Source organism: Chiloscyllium plagiosum, unplaced genomic scaffold, assembly GCF_037043375.1.
Source record: "Chiloscyllium plagiosum isolate Xiang-an unplaced genomic scaffold, Cpla_swu_hap1 HiC_scaffold_12, whole genome shotgun sequence".
NCBI classification, from domain to species: domain Eukaryota; kingdom Metazoa; phylum Chordata; class Chondrichthyes; order Orectolobiformes; family Hemiscylliidae; genus Chiloscyllium; species Chiloscyllium plagiosum.
Genome location: NW_028270150.1, coordinates 72,919,447 through 72,944,570, shown reverse-complemented (window position 1 = coordinate 72,944,570; position 25,124 = coordinate 72,919,447). Strand labels below are relative to the sequence as shown.

Here is a 25,124-nt window from a genome sequence, read left to right as displayed (position 1 = left end):
GGGTTTCTTATATTTAGGCATTTTTATTACCCCACTATTTGGTCAGTTATACAAGGCTAACTTTGTGCATTTACTGGAAAGATAAGGCAGGACCTCCAGCGATGGGAAGACCTTCCAATTTCCTGGCTAGGTAGAATAACACTAATTAAAATGAATGCCCTGCTTAGTCTCCTATACCCTATGAGAATGCTTCTGGTGATGCTGCCGAGGCTGGCACTACGTAAATTATATGGCTGGTTGGGTTCCTTTATCTGGAATCATAGACGGCCTCTCATTAAGCTGAAGAAGCTACAGCTTCCACAGGCAAGGGGAGAATTGGATTTCCCAGATTTTAGGAAATATCAGTTAAGTTCCCTATTAAGTTACATGGCCGATTGGGTCTTGTCTGACCTGCAATCAATCTAGCTGGACATCGAGGCTTCTCAAGTAAAATGCCCACTTATTAACCTTTTATTTTCAGACAAGAGGAAAATCATTACGGATCAATGTAAAAACCCTATAATACTAAACACAATTAAAGCTTGGAATATAATGTGGCAAAATGAGGGCAACTCACATAAAACATCCCCCTATACTCTGATAGTGGGAACATGGGGATTTCAACCTGGGCTTACAGATGTCACTTTCAAACTCTGGAGATCCAGGGTTATCTCATGTTTAGGGGAACTGTTTAAAAAGGGGTCCTGATGTCTTTTGAACAGCTGCGTCAGAAATTTGGATTACCTAATGGAGACCTCTTTCGATACTTCCAAATTCGAGACTACATACACAAGAAGAAAGATAGTCTTTATAAATCAGGTAGAGAACGTAGAGTGCTATGGCCAATGGGGGTATCTTCCGTCAGCACTATTTATCATTTATTACATTATGAAGTATCGGGAGATATGGACAATCTGCTTAAAACATGGGATCAGGATTTGGGACTGGAAATCTCTATAGAAACATGGAATGACATTTGGGAAAATGCCAGAAGAATCACCATCTGCAACAGAACTCAGGTCATTCAGTTGAAGATACTTCATAGGGCCCATATAGCACCAGACCGATTGGCAAAATTTAAGGCAGGAGCATCTCCAATGTGTCCCAAATGTAAAATAGAGGTGGGCACTCTTGTACATTGCTTATGGACCTGTCATAAGATCCGTAGATATTGGACTAAAGTAGCAAGTGCTCTGACAGAAATCTTAGGAACAGAAATTAGAGTGGACCCTGTATCTCTCCTTTTGGGCTTTTCGAACTTACCCTCCCTGCAAATGCACGGGAAGAGATTATTTTCTATTCTTTCTTTCTGTGCAAGGAAACATATTTTGGTAAACTGGGTGGCTGAGGGCCCCCCTGGACTTTCGAATTGGCACAGATTAATCATGGAATGTATTCCCCTTGACTTCCTTACAAATATTGTGCACCAAAATACCGCATTATTCCGTAAAATATGGCAGCTCTTCTTGAATTACATAAGTACACATATTTCGGCCATCCTAACAAGGGCTTTTATTTAATTGAGATGGCAAACCTGGCTGGTCCGGGGCCACTTGGGAGAGGAATCCTGCACGAATATGGGTTTTGTTACGATTTGATGTTGTACATTACGAGCATGTATCTCACTACCCAATTTCTGTGTTATCTGTCATTTTTTTTAACTTCTTTGAATAATGTAAAAGACTTAATTATGCACTCTGGTTAGTTGTAGGTTAAATTAGTAGTTAGTTGAGTTTTGTTTTTTTTCTCGGTATCTTTTTTTTTGTTTGACAAATTTTGTTTATTATTTATTTAAGATTTAATTGTATATAATTTGTTATATGTTTAATATGTTTATACTTGGGTTTTTTTTAATTTGTAAACTTGTAAAAATATGTTAAATTTTCAATAAAAATATCTATTAAAAAAAACTTTAACTGATTAAACAAAGTACTTGGCAGAAACTAGCAAGGCTTTCTTGAATGGATCGAAGTCAGTCCAAAAATGTTATGAGAACATCAGTATAAGTGATAACCCCACTTCTCCCATTGCCCCTATGAATGCCCCTATGGGGAGAAAGGGGGTGGGGGGAGGGGTGAAGGGAAGGGAAAAAAAAAAATTCGTGGGCGGCACGGTGGCACAGTGGTTAGCACTGCTGCCTCACAGCGCCAGAGACCCGGGTTCAATTCCCGCCTCTGGCAACTGACTGTGTGGAGTTTGCACGTTCTCCCCGTGTCTGCGTGGGTTTCCTCCGGGTGTTCCGGTTTCCTCCCACAGTCCAAAGATGTGCAGGTAAGGTGAATTGGCCACGCTAAATTGCCCGTAGTGTTAGGTAAGGGGTAAATGTAGGAGTATGGGTGGGTTGCGCTTCGGCGGGGCGGTGTGGACTTGTTGGGCTGAAGGGCCTGTTTCCATACTGTAAGTAATCTAATCTAATCTAAACTCATGTAAAATTGTTGCTGAGAAAGACCGAGAAAAAGGGACAAGAGTCACCATTACAAAGACAAACTCAATATCAGATTCTGGCCCGAAGATTACAGCTTGAATTCTTTAAATTCATTGACTGATTTTTGAGGTGAATAAAGGGAAATTATCATTAACAACTTGGTATTTTCTCCAGAGTTTTATATTACAGATTTTCATCTGTCCAGTTCCTCTAGCAATAATATAATACACATTACTTCTGTTCCAGGTTTGGAATCAAGATGGCCAGAACTCATTTTATTAAAGGTCATATCAGCTTTGAATACTGGAAGCCAAGTTAAGGGCTGAAAATTTAATAGGATCATTTGAACTTCATATTATAGACTGAAGATGTCTCGCACCCCCAGCGTCTTCAAACATATGTTTCTTTGCCTTAATTATTTGTTACATTGTTTCCCTCATCATCAGGTGTCATTCCATTCATAGGGGCAATGGGAGAAGTGGGGTTATCACTTATACTGATGAGGGTTAGCCTGAATGTTACTTACAAGATGCTAGATAATAATAAACTCCAGCAAAAGAAATGCCGTTTGAATTAGTAAACCCACTCATTGTCAACATCTCTGGGCTATCATTAATGAGAAAATGAACTAGACCAGCTATATAACTACAATGACTGTGAGCAGGTCTGTGAAGCTGAGAGTTTTTTTCGCAAGTAATTCACTCTTTGACTTCCTAGAGTTTGTCTACTACCTGTAATGCAGAATTAAGGAGTAGGATGGAATAGTTTCCACTTGCCTGGTTAAGTACAGCTCCAACAACACTTGAGAAAACCCTTTGCTTGATTGACATCCAGCCACCAACTCAAACTGTCGCATCTTTTGCCACTAATGCACAATGGCAGCAGGATGCACTGTGGCTGCTCATCATATGTCCTGAGACAGCACATTCTAAACCTGAAACCTCAACCAAGCTAGAAGATTAAGGGTTGCCAAAACAAGGAAATATAACCCACTTACAGGTTCACCTCTAGCTTCACAATTCTAACTTGAAACTATATTGCTGTTCCTTCAATGTTGGAGGATTAAAATCTTAGAATTTCTTTCCTAACAGTAATGTCTGTGTCATGCCCACTTAATCATAGGAAATTCGGGATGGGTAACAAAATGGCATCTACTTCTCAAGAAAGAATAAAAAGACTTGCAATTTAAATTAATTTGTTGTACATTACAAAGAAAATAGAATATGAATTAGTGCCAGTTGATAGGCAGACACCTTGTTCAGATGAGTTTCCACCCTTGCCTGAATATGTTTCTTTTTGTTGTGCCATTAATATTTACAGCATCCTTCTCTACTTGGATGAGGGTTGTGACATCAACTGTTCATACCCAGTCTTGCTACTCCCCTTCGCATGGTATTAGAGTGGAAATGTGTCAGATGTGAAAAGATAATGCTACTGGCAGTTGATGTGAGGACTGCAATGGATGAGGTCATTGATTTGGAACTAACGGTGAAGAATGTATTGAAATTTGTTGAGGGAGAAAGTGGAAAGCACGCTCATAACCCGAGAGAGATAGTGTTGCGTATTGTACCTGCTTATATGAAATAAGTTGAAGATTTTTGTATCTTGGACCCAGATTCTGGGAACAATGATGTTGGTACTAACTGTCTCGTCATTTCTGTTACAAAGGTTCTTCATGTTTAACGCTTCTCACACAACTTAAGTTTTTGAAGGATTGTGGAAAAACTGATGTTGTTGAAGTTTAGTAGAGAAGCCTAGACTTATTTCATGAAAATAAATAATTGAAAGCCCATTGTGGACGTTGGATTTGCTGCAGAGCCTTGTTTGAACATTGGCTTAACAGACAGAGTGCATTGATATCTGTAAATAGTTGGGGTACCAGAAGCATTTTTGGAAGGGCTGCACAGCTGATCCTACTTTTTGAAGTGATTGATTTTGGGTGAAACCTTCTTTCTTTGTGAAGAATACTTACAGGAACTTTCCAATATTGTATTTAACAAAGAACAAAGAGAACAAAGATAATTTAAAGCCCAGGAACAGGCCCTTCGGCCCTCCAAGCCTGAATCAATCCAAATCTACTGTCTAAACCTGTCACCTAATTCCTAAGCATCTGTATCCCTCTGCTCCCCACCTATTCATTCATCTGTCCAAAAGCATTTAAATGAATCTACCATGCCTGTTTCTACTGCCTCTGCTGGCAACACATTCCAGGCACCTACCACCCTTCTGTGTAAAGTACTTGCTGCGTGTATCCCCCTTAAACCTTTTACCTCTCACCTTGAAAGTGTGACCTCTCGTTATTGAATCCTTCACCTTGGGAAAAAGCTTATCTCTATTTATCCTGTCTATGCCCTTCATGATTTTGTAGACCTCAATCAGGTCCCCCCTCAATCTCCTGTTTTCAAATGGAAACAAACCTAACCTACTCAACCTCTCTTCATAGCTAGCACCTTCCATACCTGGCAACATCCTTGTAAACCTTGTCTGCACCCTCTCCAAAGCATCCACGTCCTTTTGGTAATGTGGTGACTAGAACTGTACACAGTATTCTAAATGCGGCTGAACCAACGTTGTGTACAATTTTAATATGATCTGCCAGCTCTTATACTCGATACCCCGTCTGATGAAGGCAAGCATACCATATGCCTTCTGGACCACTCTATCCACCTGTGCAGCAACCTTCAGGGTATAATGGACCTGTTCTCCCAGATCTTTCTGCTCATCAAATTTTCCGTAGGCTCTTCCGTTTACGGTATAATTCGCTCTATAATTAGACTTCCCAGAATGCATCACCTCACATTTGCCTGGATTGAACTTCATCTGCCACTTCTCTGCTGAACTCTCCAGTATATCTATATTCTGCTGTATTCTTTGACAGACCCCTATGCTTTATGCTACTCCAACAATCTTCCTGTCATCTGCAAACTTGCTGATCATATCAATAGTGCCCTCTTCCAGATCATTTATGTATATCACAAACAACAGTGGCCCTAGCACTGGTCCCTATGGAACACCACTGGTCACCTTTCTCCATGTTGAGAACCCCCCTTCAACTACTACTCTCTGTCTCCTGTTGCTCAACCAGTTCTTTATCACCTAGCTAGAACACCCTGCCCAACATGTGACTTCACATTCTCTATTAGTTTACCATAGGGAACCTTATCAAACGTCTTACTAAAGTCCATGTATATGACATCTACAGCCCTTCCTTCATCTATAAACTTGGTCACTTCCTGAAAGAGCTCTAATAAGTTGGTAAGGCACGATCTATCCTGTATGAAACCATGTTGCCTATTATTGATAAGCCCATTCTTTTTTAAGTATAAATAGATCCTATCCCTCAGTACCTTCTCCAGCAACTTTCCCATCACTGACGTCAGGCTCACTGGTCTGTAGTTACCTGGAATGTCCCTAGTACCCTTCTTGTACAGGGGGACAACATGAGCAATCTTCCAGTCCTCTGGCACCTCACCTGTATTTAAGAATGCTACAAAAATATCTGTAGGGCCCCAGCTATTCCCTCTCTCTCCTCCCTCAGCTATCTGGGATAGATCCCATCCGATCCTGGGGACTTAACCACCTTAATAACCTCTAGTCTACCCAACATATCATCACGACTTACGTCAACGTGATCTAGAGTTATCAAACTTCCATCTCTAATCAGTAAACACTGATGCAAAGTAATCATTCAGAATCTCACCCATTCTCTCAGGTTCGACACAGAGCCTTCCTTCATTACCCTTTAGTGGACCAATCCTTTCTCTAGTTACCTGCTTGCTTCTTAAATAAGAATAAAAAGCTTTGGGATTCTCCTTAATTCCGCTCGCTAAGCTATTTCATGACCCCTTTTAGCCCGCTTGATTCCTCATTTAAGACTGGTCCTACTCTTCCGATATTCCTCCAGGGCCTGTTATGGTTCTTAGCTGCCTGGACCTTAAGTACGCTTCCCTTTTCCTCTTGGCTAGTCGTACGATTTCTCCTGTGATTAACAGTTCACGAATCTTGCCTTTCCTACCCTTTGCTTTCAACAGGACATGCCTATCCTGCACTATCTTTAACCTATCTTTGAAAGCCTCCCACATATCAATTGTGAACTTCCTTTCAAATAGCTGTGTCCAATCCACATTTCCCAGCTCCTGCCTAATTTTGATATAATTGGCCTTGACCCAGTTTAGTACACTTCCCTTAGGACCACTCTCATCTTTGTCTACGAGTATTCTAAAACTTACAGAATTGTCGCAGTTCCCAAAGAAATCCCCCACTGCAACTTCTACCACCTGGCCTGGCTCATTCCCCAACACCAGGTCCAGTATGGCCCCCTCCCTCATCGGACTATTAACATACTGCTCTAGAAAACTCTCCTGGATGCTTCTTACAAGTTCTGCTCCATCCAGACCTCTGACACTAAGTGAATCCCAGTCAATGTTGGGAAAATTAAAATCTCCCTTCACCACTATCCTGTTGCCTCTGCATCTTTCCATAATGTGTTTATCTATTTGTTCTACAGTTGTTCTCCTGAGGAAGCTGTGTCTATCTATACTCCAGAGGCATTCATGCATGATAATTAATTTAACCATGTGTACCAGAATGTCAGGGAGTGACAGACTTTAAAATATTATATGCATTATCTTGTTTACTTGTCTGAATAACCCTATTGGTCAGTAAGTGGCTGTTTTAAGTGAATTGCAGAGAAAATTCCTTTTTTCTCTTCTTCTCCTGAAGTGTGTATTTGGCATTATTTAGAGGGATCATTGTTAGACTTTATATTTCTGACCGAATATGTTAACCAGTCCTTGAAAAGGTATTGTTTTGATAATAAACAATTGTTTATTAAAGGAACTTGGTTGATGGCTCTTTTTAATTAAAACCAACATAAATATAATACTTGGTTGGCTATCTCAGTAACTGAGAAATATATTTTTATATTAAGCTGTGACCCACGAGGTAATGGTACAAGAGCGAAGTGCATTTCTCCAGCTTTGGTTGTGACACTTGTGTGTCTAGATCTGCAATGTAGTAATCCTTGTTTTCTTTTTGGTATTGCCCTCCTCTTGTTCTGAAAATCACCTGTTTAAACAATATCACATGATATTTAAAAACAAATTTTAAGAAAACGAAGTGAATTCCCTGGCTGGAAATTACAGTGCAGCAATGAACAAGTGCCTGATCCTCAGTACAATTGGATGGGCAAAGAATCCAGACACAATCTTCCTAAAATGATGATTGGTCACAAACCAAAAAATGTATTGCACAGTTGCTGCCTAACCTGCTTAGTACAACTTCTTTTAATTTCTGATTCCAATAGCTGTGTAATTTGCTTTTAAATTAAAGAACACTTTGTTTCAATTAAATAGTTTAGGGGCATGTATTGCATGACTGTGATACAGGCTGGGTGAACTATTATTTAAGCACTGACGTTTATTGCTTACATTGGCTCCCTGCCTTGCAGTGGAATGAATTGAATTGAACACCATCTTCCTCATGTGACAGTTCTTGAACACCTTTCTATATGTTGAAAGAGTTACGTAAAAGCATTGTCATTGTAATTTCTTATCTATTCTTGCAGAACATACTTCTAATTTTAAAACTTCTACAATTCTTTATAGACATGTTGGTGACCTGGGTAACGTTGAAGCCAGTGATGATGGTGTTGCTAAGTTTGAAATGCACGACCGACTTCTTCGCTTGGCTGGAAATTATTCAATAATTGGACGCACTTTGGTGGTAAATATTTCATCCCACAGACTCAGTTGTTATACAGCTGTACTGAACAAATGGCTTGTTGGAATGAAAATTAAAGCATAATACGGCACACATTTGATCTTATGAATTTACTTTCCTGCCATTATCCCACCCTTTCATTGGATAGTCTAGGGCAGTTAACCATCTCAACAGTTGTTACCTATTGTCACTTTTTTAACTTAACTTTAACTTCAACCAGTCACACACCCTTCTACCTGATTCCATCAATGTGAAAACTTTCCCTTACAAAACGAATGCTGTGCTATGCAATAATCAAAATCAATTTAAAAGCTAAATGTATTTAATTGCTCACTTTTGAATAAAGAGCAAAACAGCACAGGAACAGGCCCTTCGGTCCTCCAATCTGCACCAACACATTTTGCCCTTCCATACCAAAGCTGTCTTCATTACAGGATCTGTATCCATCTATCTCCTTCCTATTCATGTATTTGTTCAGGTTTTTCTTGAATGTTGCTATTGTGTCTGCTTCCACCACCTCCTTTAGCAGCGTGTTCCAGGCACTCACCACCCTTTGAAAAACTTGCCTCACACATATCTCTTTTAAAGCCTAGCACCTTGAACCCATGTCCCCTCATAATTGACACCTCCAACCTGAGAAAAAAGCCTTGTACTTTCCACTCTACCCTAGTCATTCACAATCCTATAAGCTTATATCCGGTTCCTCAACCTCCTGCGTTCCAGTGAAAACAAATCCAGTCTATCCAACCTTTCTTCATTTCTAAAATCTCCCAGACCAGCAACATCCTAGTAAACCTTTCCTGTACCTTCTCCAAAGCATTCACATCGTTTCGGTAGTGTGGTGACCAGAACTGTACGCAATATTCTAAGTGTGGTCTAAGTTCTATAAAGCTCCTTCTATTCAATGCCCGTTCCAATGAAGGTAAGCATGCTTCCTTTTAGTAATCTGTGGACCTGCACACCCAGATTCTTCTGCATATCAATCCCAAGGGTTCTGCCATTGACTGTATAATTTCCACCTGTACTTCACCTTCCAAAATGCATCACCTCACATTTGTCCAGATTAGATTCCATCAGCCATTTTTCTGCCCACATCTCCAGCTGATCTTTATCCTTCTGCATCCTCTGACAACCATCCTCTCTATCTGCAACTCTACCAATATTTGTATCATCCATAAGCTGACTAATTAGATCAGGTATGTTTTCCTCCAAATCATGTATGTTGACCACGAACAGCAGAGTCCCAGCACTGATCCCTGTTGAACATCATAGTCACAACCCTCCATTCCAAAAAGCATCTTTCCACCAGTACCTTCTGTCTCCTAAGACTAAGCCAGTTCTGTATCCATCTTGCCAGTTCATCCCTGATACCATGTTACTTCACTTTCTGCACCAGTCTGCCATGAGGGACCTTGTCAAAGGCTTTACTGGAGTCCATGTAGACAACATCAACTGCTTTCCCCAATCGATCATCATCTTCACAACCTCAAAAAAAACCCAATCAAGTTAGTGAGACATGACCGACCCCATCCTAAACAATGCTGTCTATCGCTGTTAACTCCATTCGCTTCTAAATGCATATAGATCTTGTCCCTGAGAATCTTTTCTAATAAATTCCCTACCACTGAAATGAGGCTCACAGGCCTGTAATTTGCTGGACTATCCCTGCTACCCTTCTTAAACAATGGGACAACATTGCTTGTTCTCCAGTACTGTGGGATCTTACCTGCGGCCAAAGAGGATACAAAGATGTCTGTCAATGCTCCAGCAATTTGGTTTTTTGCCTCCCTCCGTATTCTGGGATAGATCCCATCTGGACCTGAGGACTTAACTATCATAATATCTTTCAAGAAACACAACACCTCTTCCTGTTTAATAGCAACATGGCTTAGAAATTTGACACTCCCTTCCCTGAGATATCCTCCACCAATTCCTTCTCTTTGGTGAATACTGATACAAAGTATTTGTTTAGGACCTCACCTGCCTCTTCTGGCTTGTACATTGATTCCTTCCTTTTGTTGAGAATGTTCTTGTTCAGCCTTTTTACCCAGAATGAATAGTTTGGAGTGCCAAACAAAGCTTGATAGGTGTATTACATAACTAAATAGCTATTTAAAGAACAGATACAGAGTGTTCGGCTCACTGTTGTATCCTGATCTTTCCTCCCTTACATTTATCCAATTTTCCCTGAGATGGATCTGTAATGTTTTCTTTAGCTACTCTTTGTAGTTCCATGAGTTCCATGTTTCAGCCATTCTAGATGAAAAGTAGAACTCTGTTAATTTTCTATAGACTTTTTTTTCAGTGAGTGCCTTGCATTTTACGGTCTCTTCTTTTGGTCCCACCCACAAGTAATAACATCTCTATATGTTTATTCTTAAAGATTACGTTTTTTTTTGCTCAAGATGCCCAGCCAATTTTTACTGAGAGGTGTAACCTGTCCATTCTGGTATTACTTTAATAAACCATTTTACCACTTCAGTACTTAGAACTATTTTCAATATTCCAAATATGATTAACTAATGTTTTATTTTCTAGTGTCAATTTTATTTCTCTACAAATTAACCTCTGTGCTTCATTTACTTTTCAATGGCTTTATTAACCGATATTACATATTTCATCTTCTTTTAATCCCACCTCTCGTCATGTATTTACTTTCCCGTTTCACCTTCGATCTCTGACACTGAACAGTCTATGCTCAACAAAGGACTATTTTATTCCAATATGTCCCCATCACAGATTGGAATGCAGAATGATTCTGAACTCTTCTGTGGCATTGCCTCCATTCTCACTTGGGCAGCGTTCTCTTTGTCCTCAATAAACCCTTTCCCTGTCACTAATACTGTGTTGTGGATCAAACTAGGGATAAGCTACTTTGAAACTCGTGATGTGTTTCAGGTTTAATAAATGATCTCAGAGTAAAAGATTGCCAGGGAACAGTGAAATAACACAGATGACTTTAGTATTCAGTTTGAGAGGGAGGAACTTGGAATTAGAAACAACTGTACTAAGATTAAATAATAGTAATTACAGAGAGATCAGGGTAGAGCTTGCTGGAGTGGTTTGAGAACGGAGCAGCGAAAGGCAGTTGAGAAACAATGATGATGGCTGACAACAAAGACATATTCCATTGAGAAAGAAGGAGTCTAGGAAGGAAAATGAACTAATCTTGGTTAGCCAGGAAAGATGAGGATAACATTAAATGGAAAGAAAAAAACATAATATGTGGCAAAAGTTAGTGGTAAGCCAGAGAACTGGAAAGGTACTACAAAATCAACAAAAGATCAACAAAGGGAAATAATAAACTTTGACAGTAAAGTTGCAAGTATTATCAAGACAGACAGCAAAAGTTTCTATAAATATATAAAAAAGGAAGAGAGAAGCCATGGTGAATATAGGCCCCTTAGAGAATGAGGCAGGAGAAATAATAATGCGGAACCAAGAAATGGCAAAGGAGTTGAATAAATACTTTGCATTAATCTTCACAGTGGAAAACATAAATAGCATTCCAAAATTACTAAATATTCAAGGGACAAAAGGAGGAAAGAAAATAAATGCAATAACTATCATGGGAGAAACCAGTGGGGCTAAAGACCGTTAAGTCCCTGGACCTTATGGGATGTATCCAAAGGTATGAAAGGAAGATCATGAATGCAATGGTAGTAATTTTCCATGAATTCTTAGATTCTGGATTGGAAAACTTCAAATCTATGCAAAGCTAACCTATTATTTGGAAATAGAAGGAGACAATAAAAAAGATAGGCCAGTTAGCTTAATATCTGTACTCGGAAAATGTTAGACACTAATATAAAGGATTTGATAATAGAGCATTTAGGAATACTTAACATGATTAAGCAGAGCCACCATGCCTTCATGAATGGGGAAATCATGTTTGACAAATTTACGAGAACTCTTTTAGAATGTAACCAGCAGAATAGATAAAGGGGAAGCAATGGCTGTAATAAATATGAATTTTCAGAATGTATTTAATAAGGTACTAAACTTGAGGTTACTTGTTCGGATAATATCCTAAGATTTTGGAGGTAGTACATAAGAATTGATTAAGGATTGTCTAATGGAAAACAGAGTTAGGAAAAGGAGGGGCAAATTCAAGCTACCAACCTGTAATTGGTGGTTTGCCACAGAAATCAATGCTGGGTATTATTTCCAATATGTATGAATAACTTGATGAGGAAAGTGATTGATTGTACTATATCCAAATTCACAAATGACATAAAAATGGTTGGGGAGGCAAGGGGTCAGAGTGACACAGATTCTGCAGAGTGAGATAAATAGGTTACATAAGTGGCATATTGTTTTTAGTTTGGAACTTGTAAAGGTATGTGTGGGATTAATGGGATTGTACGTTTCTGTGTGCTTAACATTATTTGAATTTGTATTGTAAATAAGTAGTTTTGGTTATTTTGTTTTATCATCATTTCATTTGATTGAATTTATTTTGGTAAATAAACTTCTGTTTTAGGGTTAAAACAAAAGCTGCAACCTTGCATGCTTATGTTTCAATGAGACAACACTTTGTTAAAACCAAAATAAACATTATCTAGCAAGCTAGGTTTTGATGTCAGATATGATCTGTCGAGTAATAATATTGGATGGGATCATAATAACACTTGTACCCCTGATCTTTCTGTTCTTCTATCCCATTTAGTTTCCTTATTCGTCCAGAAAATATCACCTGACACATGTTTATGTGAGGTTCATTTGCTATTTACACACCCAATCTGCAAATTTTTTACTTTTGTGGATTTAAGACAGCAGGTAACCAAAGTACTTTACAGCCAATGAAAATCTTATGAAGTAAAGGTAAAGTCACTGTAGTCCAACCAGACAATAGGGATGCTGTCTCATTACAGAGAGATGACTAGTAGTGGTTTAGGGTCATCAACCCTCAGATGAGGGGAGATGTTGAGAAAGCGAGTTCTTCATATTAACGTCAGCCAGTGCAGGAATTAAATCCATGCTTTGCATCATAGAATATTCACTATTGTAAGTAGGAATGTGATAGGCAATCTGTAAACAGCAAACTGTTGTACACAGCAGTATAATAGTGTCAAAGTAGTCTGTTTTTGTGATGTTATTTGCAGATAAGTATTAGCTAAGGTGCCAGGGATAACTACCCTGCTGTGCTTTGAAGTGAAGCAATATGGTCCTTAGTGTCCACTTGAGAAAACTGAAAGGCCCTCAGTTTAATACCTTGTCTCAAATCTGACAGTGTGGAACTCCCTCCTTCAGTGTTGCACTGATATATCAATCTGATTTTATTGCGCTCGAGTCCTGAACTTGACCCACAAATAACTGTCTCAGAAATTACTATCCCCACACCCTGTCCCCAAATTTGATCTCATTACAAATTTTGATTTAGTGCGACTGTTTCCCAAGTCAAAATCAGTTATGTTGTTAATGAGGAGCTTGTCCTTGAGTTATTTGAAACAATAGTCAGATCTTATTTGTTCTATTGAATTCCATCTTGAGAATGAAATCTCAGCCTTGGAAAGAGTGATATGGGGTGGTTCAGTTGTGAGCACAGGTTGCACAAACTTTTGCATATTCTCGATATTCTTGGAAGTTTAAATAAAGTCAGATTGAGCTGTTTAATATGTTAGGTTAGATGCAGTGAGGCAATTTGTTGGGAAATCAGAAAAAAGCTATTTTACACAAAAGGATAGTGAAATAATGGAAATCTCCGCATCATAAGAAATTTGCAACTTAAAACATTGTCTCACAAAACTTGATCTGAAAAGTATCAAGATATTGAATGAAGGTATGGAATTAAGTTATGCATCAACTATGTTAAGTGGTTCAAGGAGCTTACTAGAAAATGAGTGGAGGGATTCAGCCACTACCATTCTTATGACAAATAAATGAAAATATAGTGATGTAACTATATTTACATTACTTACATGCTCTAAGCCCATGGTGTCACTTATTGGTATTTCTTTTTCTTGTTGAATCTTTTCCTACCTCAACCTCCTACGATGTCTAACTACTCCCAATGTAGATGGAATCACAGTGGTGGCATGATAGATGATGCAGTTCTGTGGCAGTGGTCATGGTCTGACTCATTGATGCCATATGATACCTCAACAAAAGATGGTGTGGCTTGTCAAATTTGAAAATGCTGTTGAATATGGACAGTAAATGTGGATTATCTTCTGTTTGAGATGTCAGTTGACCATCATTTGTGTGACACAAGTGTTGTCATCTTTGTTAGAATCCCTACAAAGTGGAAGCAGGCCATTTGGTCCATCGAGTACACACTGAGCTTCTGAAGAGCATCCCACCCAGAACCACCTCCCCACTCAATCACCCTGCATTTCCTATGGCCAACCCACCTACCCTGCACATCCTGGACCCTATGGGCAATTTAGCATGGCCAATTCACCTAACTTGCACATCTTTGGACTTTGGGAGCAAACCAGAGCACCCGGAGGAAACCCATGTGCAAACTCCACATGGGCAGTTGCCCAAGGATGGAATCGAACCCAGGTCCAGGGGGACACTGAGAGGCAAGAAGGAGGATGGTAAAAAGTTGTGGCTGTAAGAGCTGCTCCTTTTTTTGAGGTACTTTCAGTGTTGGAACTGATTTCCTCAAATTCTAGAGGCAGCAATTGCTGTTCTCTAAGCTGTTGCATTGTTTTGGAACTTTGGGGAAAAGAAAGGTCAAAACAATGGCACTTTAAAAAGGAAGAAGACAGACAAAGGTAGCAACCACATAGGAAATAAATCAAACGGAGAAATAAACCTGGACTGCTGTCTGACCCAGCAGTGAATCTGCACAGCTGACTGTTCTGCAGTTTGATTTCAAGTATATCTGGACATTGAAACTTGTCTTAAGAAGAATTAACAAATGGCGAAATTTGCAGCTGACCTTGGAGAAAGCTGTGTGGGGAAGCTCACAGCATAGGAGCAGCTAAGTGGTTTTTAAAAGTGCAAACTTGCTGTTTTTTACTTGTAAATCTATGATAGTGACTTGAGTGGGTTCTTTTTAGATTATATGTTATATTAAGATCCAATTCTTGATTAAACTTTAAAAACACAAAAAATAGGTACTAAGTTAGCCTGGAACAGTGTTTTTTAGAGCAGTAAGACTGTGCTATTTTCTGAGTTTGTAGATTGTTAAGGAGCAAATTAGGCCTTTGGTAGAGTGATGTCCGCTTCCTGTTGGATGTAGGAGATGAGGAGGAGTTCCCATGTTATTGATGATTATCTCATACTTTTGGATCATTGGATAGACTTCTGGGGTAGAAGTGACCTGTACAAAAAGGACGGATTGCACCTGACTTGGAAGGGGCTTAACATATTAGTGGGGAGATTTGCTCTAGCTGCTTGGGAGGATTCAAACTAGTGGGGAAACAATGGGACCCAAGGAGATAGTGAGGAAAGAGATCAGTCTGAGACTGGTACAGTTGGAAAAAGAAGCAAGTCAAACAGGGCAGGCAAGAGCAAAGCAGAGAATGAGGTCAGACTGATGAATTAAACTGATTGAAGTATTTCAATGCAACAGGCCTAACAGGTAAGGCAGATGAACTCAGGGCATGGTTGGGAACATGGGAATGGGATATCATAGCAATTACAGAGATGTGGCTCAGGGATGGACTGGAATGACAGATTAATGTGCCAGGATACAAATGCTGCGGGAAGAATTGAGAGGGAGGAAAGAAAGGAGAGGGCATGGTGTTTCTCTTTGGTTAATATTACAGCTATACTTGGGGAGGATGTTCCTTGAACTACATGCACGGAAATTATTTGGGAAATATGAAAGATATGATCACCTTTATTGGATTGTACTATAGTAGTAGTCAGTGGGAAATTGAGAAATACATTTGTAGGATCTCAGTTGTCTGTAAGATAAGATAGGGTAGTTACGGTAGGGCATTTTGACTTTCCAAACATAAACTGGGACTGCCATAATGTTAAAGACTTGGATGGAGAGGAATTTGTTAAGTGTGTACAAGATGATTTTCTGATTCAGCATGTGGATATACCTACTAGAGAAGCTGCAGAATTTTACCTACTCTTGGGAAATAAGACAGGGCAAGGTGTCAGTGGGGAAGCATTTTGGGGCCAGTGTAATTCTATTAGTTTTGCAATAGTGTTGGAAAAGGATGAACCAGATCTAAAAGTTAAAGTTATGAATTGGAGGACAGTATTAGGCAAGAACTTTCAAAAATTGTTTGGGAAGGGATGTTCCCAGGTAAATGGACGGCTGAAAAATGGGGAAGCCTTTGAAAATCAGATGAGACCCCAGAGACAGTATGTTCCTGTTAGGGTAAAAGGCAAATCTGGTAGGTGTAGTGAATGTTGGATGACTAGAGAAATTGAGATTTTGGTGAAGAAAAGGAATGAAGCATATATCAGGTATAGACAGCAGAGATCAAGTGAATCACTAGAAGAGTATAAAGGTGGTAGGAATATACTTAAGAGGGAAAAAGGGGACATGAGTTAGCTTTGGCAAATAGGGTTAAGGAGAATCCAAAGGGATCTGAAAATTCTTTAAGAACTAAAGGGTAACTAGGGAGAGAAGAGGGCCCCTTAAAGATCAGCAAGGCTGCCCATATGTGCAATCGTAGGAGTTGGGGGAGATACTAAATGAGTATTTTGCAACAGTGTTTAATGTGGAGAAGGATATGGAAGATATAGAATATGGGAACGTAAATAGCGGCATCCTGAAAAATGTCCATATAATAGAGGAGGAGGTGCTGAATGGCTTAAAAAGTATAAATGTGGATAAATCCCTGGGACCTGATAAGGTGTACTGTTGAACTCTGGGGGAAGCTAGGGAAATGATTGCTGGCCCCCTTGCTTAGATATATGCATTGGTAGTCACAGGTGAGGTGCTGGAAGACTGGAGGTTAGTTAACATTGTGCCACTATTTAGGAAAGATGGTAAGGAAAAGCATCCAATCAACAGGTGGCATTGTTCTAGATGGTTTAATGCTTCTTGAGTTAAGAATTAATGAAAAGAAAATTCACTGTATATCTAACGTACAAAATTTTGTTCCTGATCAATTTTATTATATTTTTTCATATTGTAAATACAATATCTTTATCTGTGTTTTTGATTTATCGCTGGAACAGAAAAGGAACATTTTTTAAAAACCAAGGATTGCTGCACTATTTTTAAAGCAAGTAACCTGACACTCATATGCTGTTTACACAGCCTTTGATTGAAGCAGTGGGCCAAGTCTAGTTGCATATGAGCTGGAGCCGGTAGGTTACCTAACAATGGAGCTATGTTTAACAACAAATAACAGATTGGTCTGTGGGATTAGTGTCCAGTTATTGATGACAAAGGCCCTCCTGCTTGCCAAAACTCTGGCTACCTGATAACTGAACAGTTTGGGGGTGCAAATGTTCAGGTCAGAAGCCTTGGGACCTCTGAAAAAGAAAGTATTTTTGCTCTGCAGTGAAAAGCATCTCAAGCCTGTCATTAATTAGTTTATTTTCCCTAATCATTTTCTGTAACTGTGACTTCTAATTAAGAAATCAGAGATCCTTGTAAGTGTAAATCATTCACCCTGTGTCTCCTGCAAACCAGTGAAAATACCTGGCGAAAGAAGATTAAGCAGCAATTTTTGGATCAACAAAAGGATCATCTGAGCAAATTCTATGAATAAGGACCGCTGAACTCCCTCATCAGTCTTTCCTGCTACCAATAACACCCATTTTTTGTGACCATTGTCACAATGATGTTTGTTTATGTAAGGTTACTATGCCCTTGAGTTTTTTTCCCAGAGAGGGGGTAATTGGCCAGGCTCCAGCTCGGCTGGGTTTGAAAGGTGTATTGGGGCCCTGTTTGTTTACCCCTAACAGAAAATGCCTCTGCCAAAGGCTTTCATGTCTTAAAAAAAAGTATAATCAAAGGGGAGTGCCCAGCTATCTGTGTAGCTAGCCTTTTTTTGGTTTGGGTTTTTCGTTCAGTTCAGTAGCAGTACATGTGAAGAAAGACTGGTGGGGCATTTCTCTCTCTCTCGCTCGCTCTCTCTCTCTCTCTATCTCCCTGTTATAAATATTAATTCTTGTTAATTACAGAAAGTAGTCTGTGCTTTCTGACAGCCTATCAAAAAGACAGTATATTGGGAAATTCTGTATACTTTCTGGAATGTTTAATTTTTATGATGACTTTATGATCAGCAGGACTGGTCTTCCAGAGTGCTTCCTCAGAATTAGAATTAGGTTTATTGTCTTCTGTACTCAAGTTACAAAAGAACAGGAGCATAAAGTCATAGAGATTGTACCAGCCTCCAACACTTCCTCTGGCAGCTCATTCCATACACGTACCACCCTCTGCGTGAACAAGTTGCCTCTTCGGTCTCTTTTGTATCTTTCCCCTTTCATCCTAAACCTATGCCCTCTCGTTCTGGACTGTCCCACCCCAGGGAAACGACTTTTTCTATTTATTCTATCCATGCCCCTCATAATTTTGTGAACCCCTATAAGGTCACCCCTTAGTCTCCGATGCTCCAAGTAAAACAGCCCAGCCTGTTCAGCCTCTCCCTCTAGCTCAAATCCTCCAACCCTGGTAACATCCTTGTCTGAACTCTTTCAAGTTTCACAACATTTTTCTGATAGAAAGGAGACTAGAATTGCACGCAATATTCCAACAGTGGCCTAACCGATGTCCTGTACAGCCGCAACATGACCTCCCAACTCCTGTACTCAACACTATGACCAATAAAGGAAAGCATACCAAACGCCTTCTTCGCTCTCCTATCTACCTGCGACTCTACTTTTAAGGAACTATGAACCTGCACTCCAAGGTCTCTTTGTTCAGCAACACTCCCTAGGACCTTACCATTAAGTGTATAAGTGCTGCTAAAATTTGCTTTCCCAAAATGCAGCACCTCGCATTTATCTGAATTAAACTCCATCTGCCACATCTCAGCCCATTGGCCCATCTGATCAAGATCCTGTTGTAATCTGAGTTAACCTTCTTCGCTGACCACTGCACCTCTAATCTTGGTGTCATCTGCAAACTTATTAACTATACCTCTTATGCTCGCATCCAAATCATTTATGTAAATGACGAAAAGTAGAGGACCCAGCACTGATTCTTGTGGCACTCCACTGGTCACAGGCCTCCAGTCTGAAAAACAACCCTCCACCACCACCCTCTGTCTTCTACCTTTGAGCCAGTTCTGTATCCAAAATGGCCAGTTCTCCCTGTACTCCGTGAGACCTAACCTTGCTAACCAGTCTCCCATGGGGAACCTTGTCAAACGCCTTACTGAAGTCCATGAACATCATGTCTACCGCTCTGCCCTCATCAATCCTCTTTTTTACTTCTTCAAAAAACTCAATCAAGTTTGTGAGACATGATTTCCCGCACACAAAGTCATGTTGACTATCACTAATCAGTCCTTTGCCTTTCCAAATACAAGTACATCCTGTCCCTCAGGGTTCCCTCCAACAACTTGCCCGTCACCGACATCAGGCTCACTGGTCTATAGTTCTCTGGCTTGTCCTTACCACCCTTCTTAAAGAGTGGCACCACGTTAGCCAGCCTCCAGTCTTCCGGCACCTCACCTGTGACTATAAATGATACAAATATCTCAGCAAGAGGCTCAGCAATCACTTTCCTAGCTTCCCACAGAGTTCTAGGGTACACCTAATCAGGTCCTGGGGATTTATCCACCTTTATGCATTTCAAGACATCCAGCACTTCCTCCTCTGTAATATGAACATTTTTTATGATGTCACCATCTATTTCCCCACATTCTATATCTTCCATGTCCTTTTCCACAGTAAATACTGATGCAAAATACTCGTTTAGTATCTCCCCCATTTTCTGCACATTGAAAAGTGTGCAATATTGCCAATACACAGTTCCATCTTAGGTACAAAGTACCTATATACCAGTCTTAGGCACAAAGAAAAGAAAAAAAATACACTACATTAGAGATATACATAGAATAAGTTAGGAAAAAGATAAAGCTAAAAAGATGGACATTACAGTCATTCTGTCAGGGCTTCCACGTCTTCTGAATAGGCTCCACCGGTTTCCAACCAGTAACCATCGTTCTGGGGCCGCTGGCCACCCTCGCCTTGCTCCAGGTGGTTGACCACCCATGTTCAGGGCTGTTGGTTGCCCCTGCTCCGCTTGGGCCATTGGCGGCTCGCACTGTACTCCAGCCTATGGCTGTGATCCTCTCTCCACTTGGGGCTGCTGGCTGCCATCCTGACTCAGGGCCACTAGCCACTTTCCCCTCTGCTCCGGGCCGTTGGTAGAAGAGAAAAAAGACAAGAGTAAAACAATGTTCTTTATAGCATAATCAACCTGGCATAGTTTATCAACAAAATAATTATGACACATTTAGTCATCAAGCGATCCAAACAAAATTAGATTAGATTAGATTAGATTTTTTAGATTAGATTACATTACAGTGTGGAAACAGGCCCTTCGGCCCAACAAGTCCACACCGACCCGCCGAAGCGAAACCCACCCATACCCCTACATTTACCCCTTACCTAACACTACGGGCAATTTAGCATGGCCAATTCACCTGACCCTGCACATCTTTTTGGACTGTGGGAGGAAACCGGAGCACCCGGAGGAAACCCACGCAGACACGGGGAGAACGTGCAAACTCCACACAGTCAGTCGCCTGAGGCGGGAATTGAACCCGGGTCTCAGGCGCTGTGAGGCAGCAGTGCTAACCACTGTGCCACCGTGCCGCCCACCAAACTTGATTTTTTTCACCTGAATGCCTCTTAATCTCAGATTGCCATTAACTTCTTCAAGGAAGCACCTTTTCTGTAAAACAGTAACAACTGGTGACTTGCTCGATCTACTTTGGAAATCTTTTTTTGCTCTGACATTTCCTTCATGCTAACAAGATTATTCCTCAACCTTTGCTCAATGACCCACTCTGTTGAATGTATAGTATCCCAGAAGAGACGTTTTCCAGGCAAACTTTTCTTCCATATAAGATTTCCTTTAGAATATTGCATAATCTCCCTGTATTTAGTTTTTTCTACAATCTGAGGAGTTGTGAATACTCCTGAATAGTTTGCAAACATCACCCTACCTCTAGCTTGTAATGGAGGGAAGGTCATTAAAGCAGCTGAAGATCGTTGGGCTTCACACACTGCCTTGAGGACCTCCTGCTGTAATGCCCTATAACTGAGATGATTCACTTCCCACAAATAAACCATCTTCCTTTGTGTTAGATGTGATTCCTATGAGCAGTGAGTTTTTCTGATCACCATTGCTTCTTTGAAATCTTTGCTACAGCTCCTTTAGCCACACTGTGGAATTCTGCATTGTTATCAAGTCACTCCCTCTCTGCTTTATTGTTGAGTTCACCTCTTTTGTCTATGTTTGGACCAATACTGTGATGAGGTCAGGAGCTGAGTGGACCTGGTAGAAGAGCCCAAACTGTGTGAATTAGCAGAATATTGTTGAGTAATTGCTATCAGTGACAACTTGCAACATTTTTTCATGATTGAGAGCGTGAACTGGTGGAGCAGTTATTGGCTGTGTTGGATTTGCCTGACTTGTTGTGGGTAGGACATATGTGTTTAATTTATGACGTGATTGGGTAGACACTAGTGTTTTAACTATGTACAAAAACAGCTTGATCAAGGAAGTGACTAGCTCTAGAGCTAACTCTTTTGTATTTCTGCTTGAAAGTTGTTTGGGTTCATTGTATATGCAGTATTCACTGTCTTCAGTCCTTTCTTGATATCAAATAGACTAAATCAGATTGGTCGAAGTTTGGCATCTGTGATGCTTGGAGCCTCAGCAGCAAACCAAGAATGCTCATTGACTCAGTATATCCAATTGAAGATGCCCATTAAGGGACTGCGGCAGCGAGGTCGTCCTCCTGGCATTTGGGCTGGTGGCAGTAGCAGCTATGCTCCTTCAGTGATTGGGGATGGCAACGGACTCTGCAAGATGGCAGCACCAGAAAGGCAACATCTACAAATGAAGCGGGACTTGTGACCTGGCATCTGAACCAGGGACTCTTGGTTGTGGGATGAGTGTGGGTTCAGCTGCCTCAGTGAAGTGGGCCCAACAATGAAGGGATGGCAGTTAAAGTTACCACCAGTTTTGTATCTGCCAGCAGGAGGTGGCTCAACACATCCACATTTGCTACTTGGCCTCTTGGAAGGTGTACCAACTTGTAATTATGTGCACTTAGTATTAGAGCCCACTGCTGAATTCAGCCTGAAACTATGAGTGGCACTGCCTGACCTCTCTTAAGTAGATCTGGCAGGGGTTTGTGGTCTGGGATGTGGAGCCCAAAACTGCGCACAGTACTCCAATACTTGTGAATCTGAAATGAACATGATGGATGTCACCACCTTGATGCCTTTGCCGCCTGAAGAAGAGAATGAATTCTGTAATGCTCTGGGCGCAAGAGATGAGTTGCTGTGCGTTACATACTGCTGGTATTAGAGGCAGAGTTGGAGGAACCTGACCCGATTTTCTGAAATGGTGGAGCTGCAAAAAAATAAACCAGCCTATGTCCTCAGACCCAGAAGGGAGGAATGTAGTGATTGTAATGAGGTCAGCCAGGTGGATCACATGTGTTCCCTGATTGGACCAGATTAACAGCCTCAATCAGGAAGCTTTGGCTGATGGATAAAAGTTGGAGACATCTTGTTCAGCGTGAGAGCTAACTGTGAGAGTGCTGGATCGGTGTCTTGGACTTTCTACATGTAAATAAAGGGTGACTTGATAATGGAACACCAGCTTTTTGGAGTTCTTTCACAATGCACGTCAGTAAAATTCTGAACTAATTCCTTGTTCTGCGCTTGTCTGTCCAAACCCTCACTTCCGTTCTTTCAGTATTTTCTGATGTTATCATTTATAAGCCTTTCAAAAACCCAAGGTACCATTTCGTGAGAAAGCATTAAGAAATAATTGAACAATTGTGTCATAACTGAAGGAAACAACTAGGTAATTCTTGATGGATATTACTATCATAAGTTGCTCCAGTCTTTTAAAACTGACAGCGAAGATCTGTCATATTAACCATGATTTATTTGAATTACAGAATGGGCTCAAGGGGTTAAATGGCTGACCCTTATTTTTATGTTTCTACTTCCTGCTCTGGCTATCCAAAGTTATTTATATGGGAGTAATTCTCCTCCCCATATTTCAATATTGTGCATCATTAGCATCAAAATAAACTACAGATTGTTTGTTTTAAACCCATTTGTGTAACCTTTTAAAGGAATCATTATTTCACTTTCCTCCTCTTTGAATTGTATACTGTAGTTTATGAAAAAGACATAGATTGGTAGCTACCTCTTTGCCCACCAAATGTTTTTTATATGTTTTGATCTTGCAGTTGGGAGAATGAAATCATAGAATTCCTATTGTGTGGAAGCAGGCCATTTGGCCTACTGAGTATACACCAATCCTCCAAGGAAAATACCACGCAAACTCACCCCCTACCCGATCCCTGTAACCCTGCATTTCCCATGGCGAGTCCACTGTGCATGCACATCCCTGGACACTATGAGCAATTTAGCATGGCCAATCTATCTAATCTGCACATCTTTGGAGTGTGGGAGGAAACAGTGGCTCAGTGGTTAGCACTGCTGTCTCACAACATCAGGGATTCACGTTCAATTCCAGTCTGTGTGGAATTTGCACATTTTCCCTGTGTCTGCATGGGTTTCCTCCGGGTGCTCCGGTTTCCTCCCACAGTCAAAAGATGTGTAAGTTAGGTGAATTGGCCATCTAAATTGCCCCTAGTGTTCAGGGATGTGTTGGTTAGGTGCATTAGTCAAGGGAAATGTGGAGCAACAGGGTAGGGGAATGGGTCTGGTGGGATACTCTTCAGAAGATTGGTGTGGACTTGGGCCAAATGGCCTGCTGCCACACTGTAGGGATTCTATGAAACTGGAGCACCCAGAGGAAGTTCATCTCAGACTTAGGAGAATGTGCAGACTCCACACATTCAGTCACCTGAAGCAAGAGTCAAACCTGGGTCCCAGGCGCTGTGAGGCAGCAGTGCTATGTATTGAGCCACCATGCAAAATGGCCATCAAACGCTCGTTGATGAATTGAAAATATTTTTGAATATACTGTTCATTTTTATTCAAGTAACTATGTAAAAACATTACTATGTTGTTATTTGCAGGTTAAATTATTAACTTTTTCTTTCTCAAAGGTTACAGAGAATGAAGATGACCTGGGTAAAGGTGAAAATGATGAGAGTGCTGCAACAGGAAATGCTGGAAAAGGTTTAGCCTGGGGCATAATTGGAATAGCCAACAAATAAAAGTAGTCAAAAAATGAAATGAGTAATACCCTGTGTGCTGAATAATAAAATGAAGTAGGTTTCACCATAAGTGGGAGATTTACATAGTGTTTGAAAACGTTCTTTATGAAGTTACTTTCTTTATCTTTGTTCTTTGCAGTAAAATTCTATGTTACTCTGATAACTTTTATCATTTTATTATTTAAATCAAAAAGTCAAATATGGATATTAATATTCAGTCAATTTTGTAGGTATTTATAATTTCCGCTTATGCGAGCTTCAGGTAGTTGTCAATTCTAGTCAGAAATGAAAAAACAATGCTTACAATTTTCTTGAGCTTTAACTTGCAGGATTCAATAAAACCTAAACAATTATTTATGTTTTCCTTGTAAAAATGTTCAAGAATGAAATTGCTCAACTCAGTGCAATATGTAATAAGTTATGATGGCATTTTTGGCTGTTCACGAATTATTTGAAATAAAAAGGAAAAACTGAAAGTCAAGGACAAATAGTAAAACTTGCATTTTAATTATGATTTCAGAAAACAATAGCAAGAGGCAGATTTTCATTCCAAGCAGGCTTAATGTGTCTGTCCCACAGAATGTGGTCATCCTAATATGAGGCCATACATTTGGAATGGTGAGTTGCAGCCACTGTTTAATCACTAAGTCTTTCATCTCAGAATGGGAATTAGGGGAAACCTCTCTGTTGTTTGGAGTCGTATCTGCCACAAAGTAAGTTGTTTGTGGTTGTTGGAGCTC

At 40.2% G+C, this 25,124-nt stretch overlaps 1 protein-coding gene across 1 annotated transcript in view; it reads left to right on the top strand.

Annotated features, from left to right (window-relative positions):
- LOC122555060 (superoxide dismutase [Cu-Zn]-like) overlaps nt 1-24,866 on the top strand; it is a 137,640-nt gene extending 112,774 nt beyond the window's left edge. The window contains exons 7-8 of the mRNA XM_087992907.1: nt 8,011-8,128; nt 24,274-24,866. Coding sequence (XP_087849033.1) covers nt 8,011-8,128; nt 24,274-24,384 — 229 coding nt within the window. The 3' untranslated portion in view covers nt 24,385-24,866. The remainder of the gene's footprint in view (nt 1-8,010; nt 8,129-24,273) is intronic.
- The last annotated feature ends 258 nt before the right edge of the window (nt 24,867-25,124 follow it).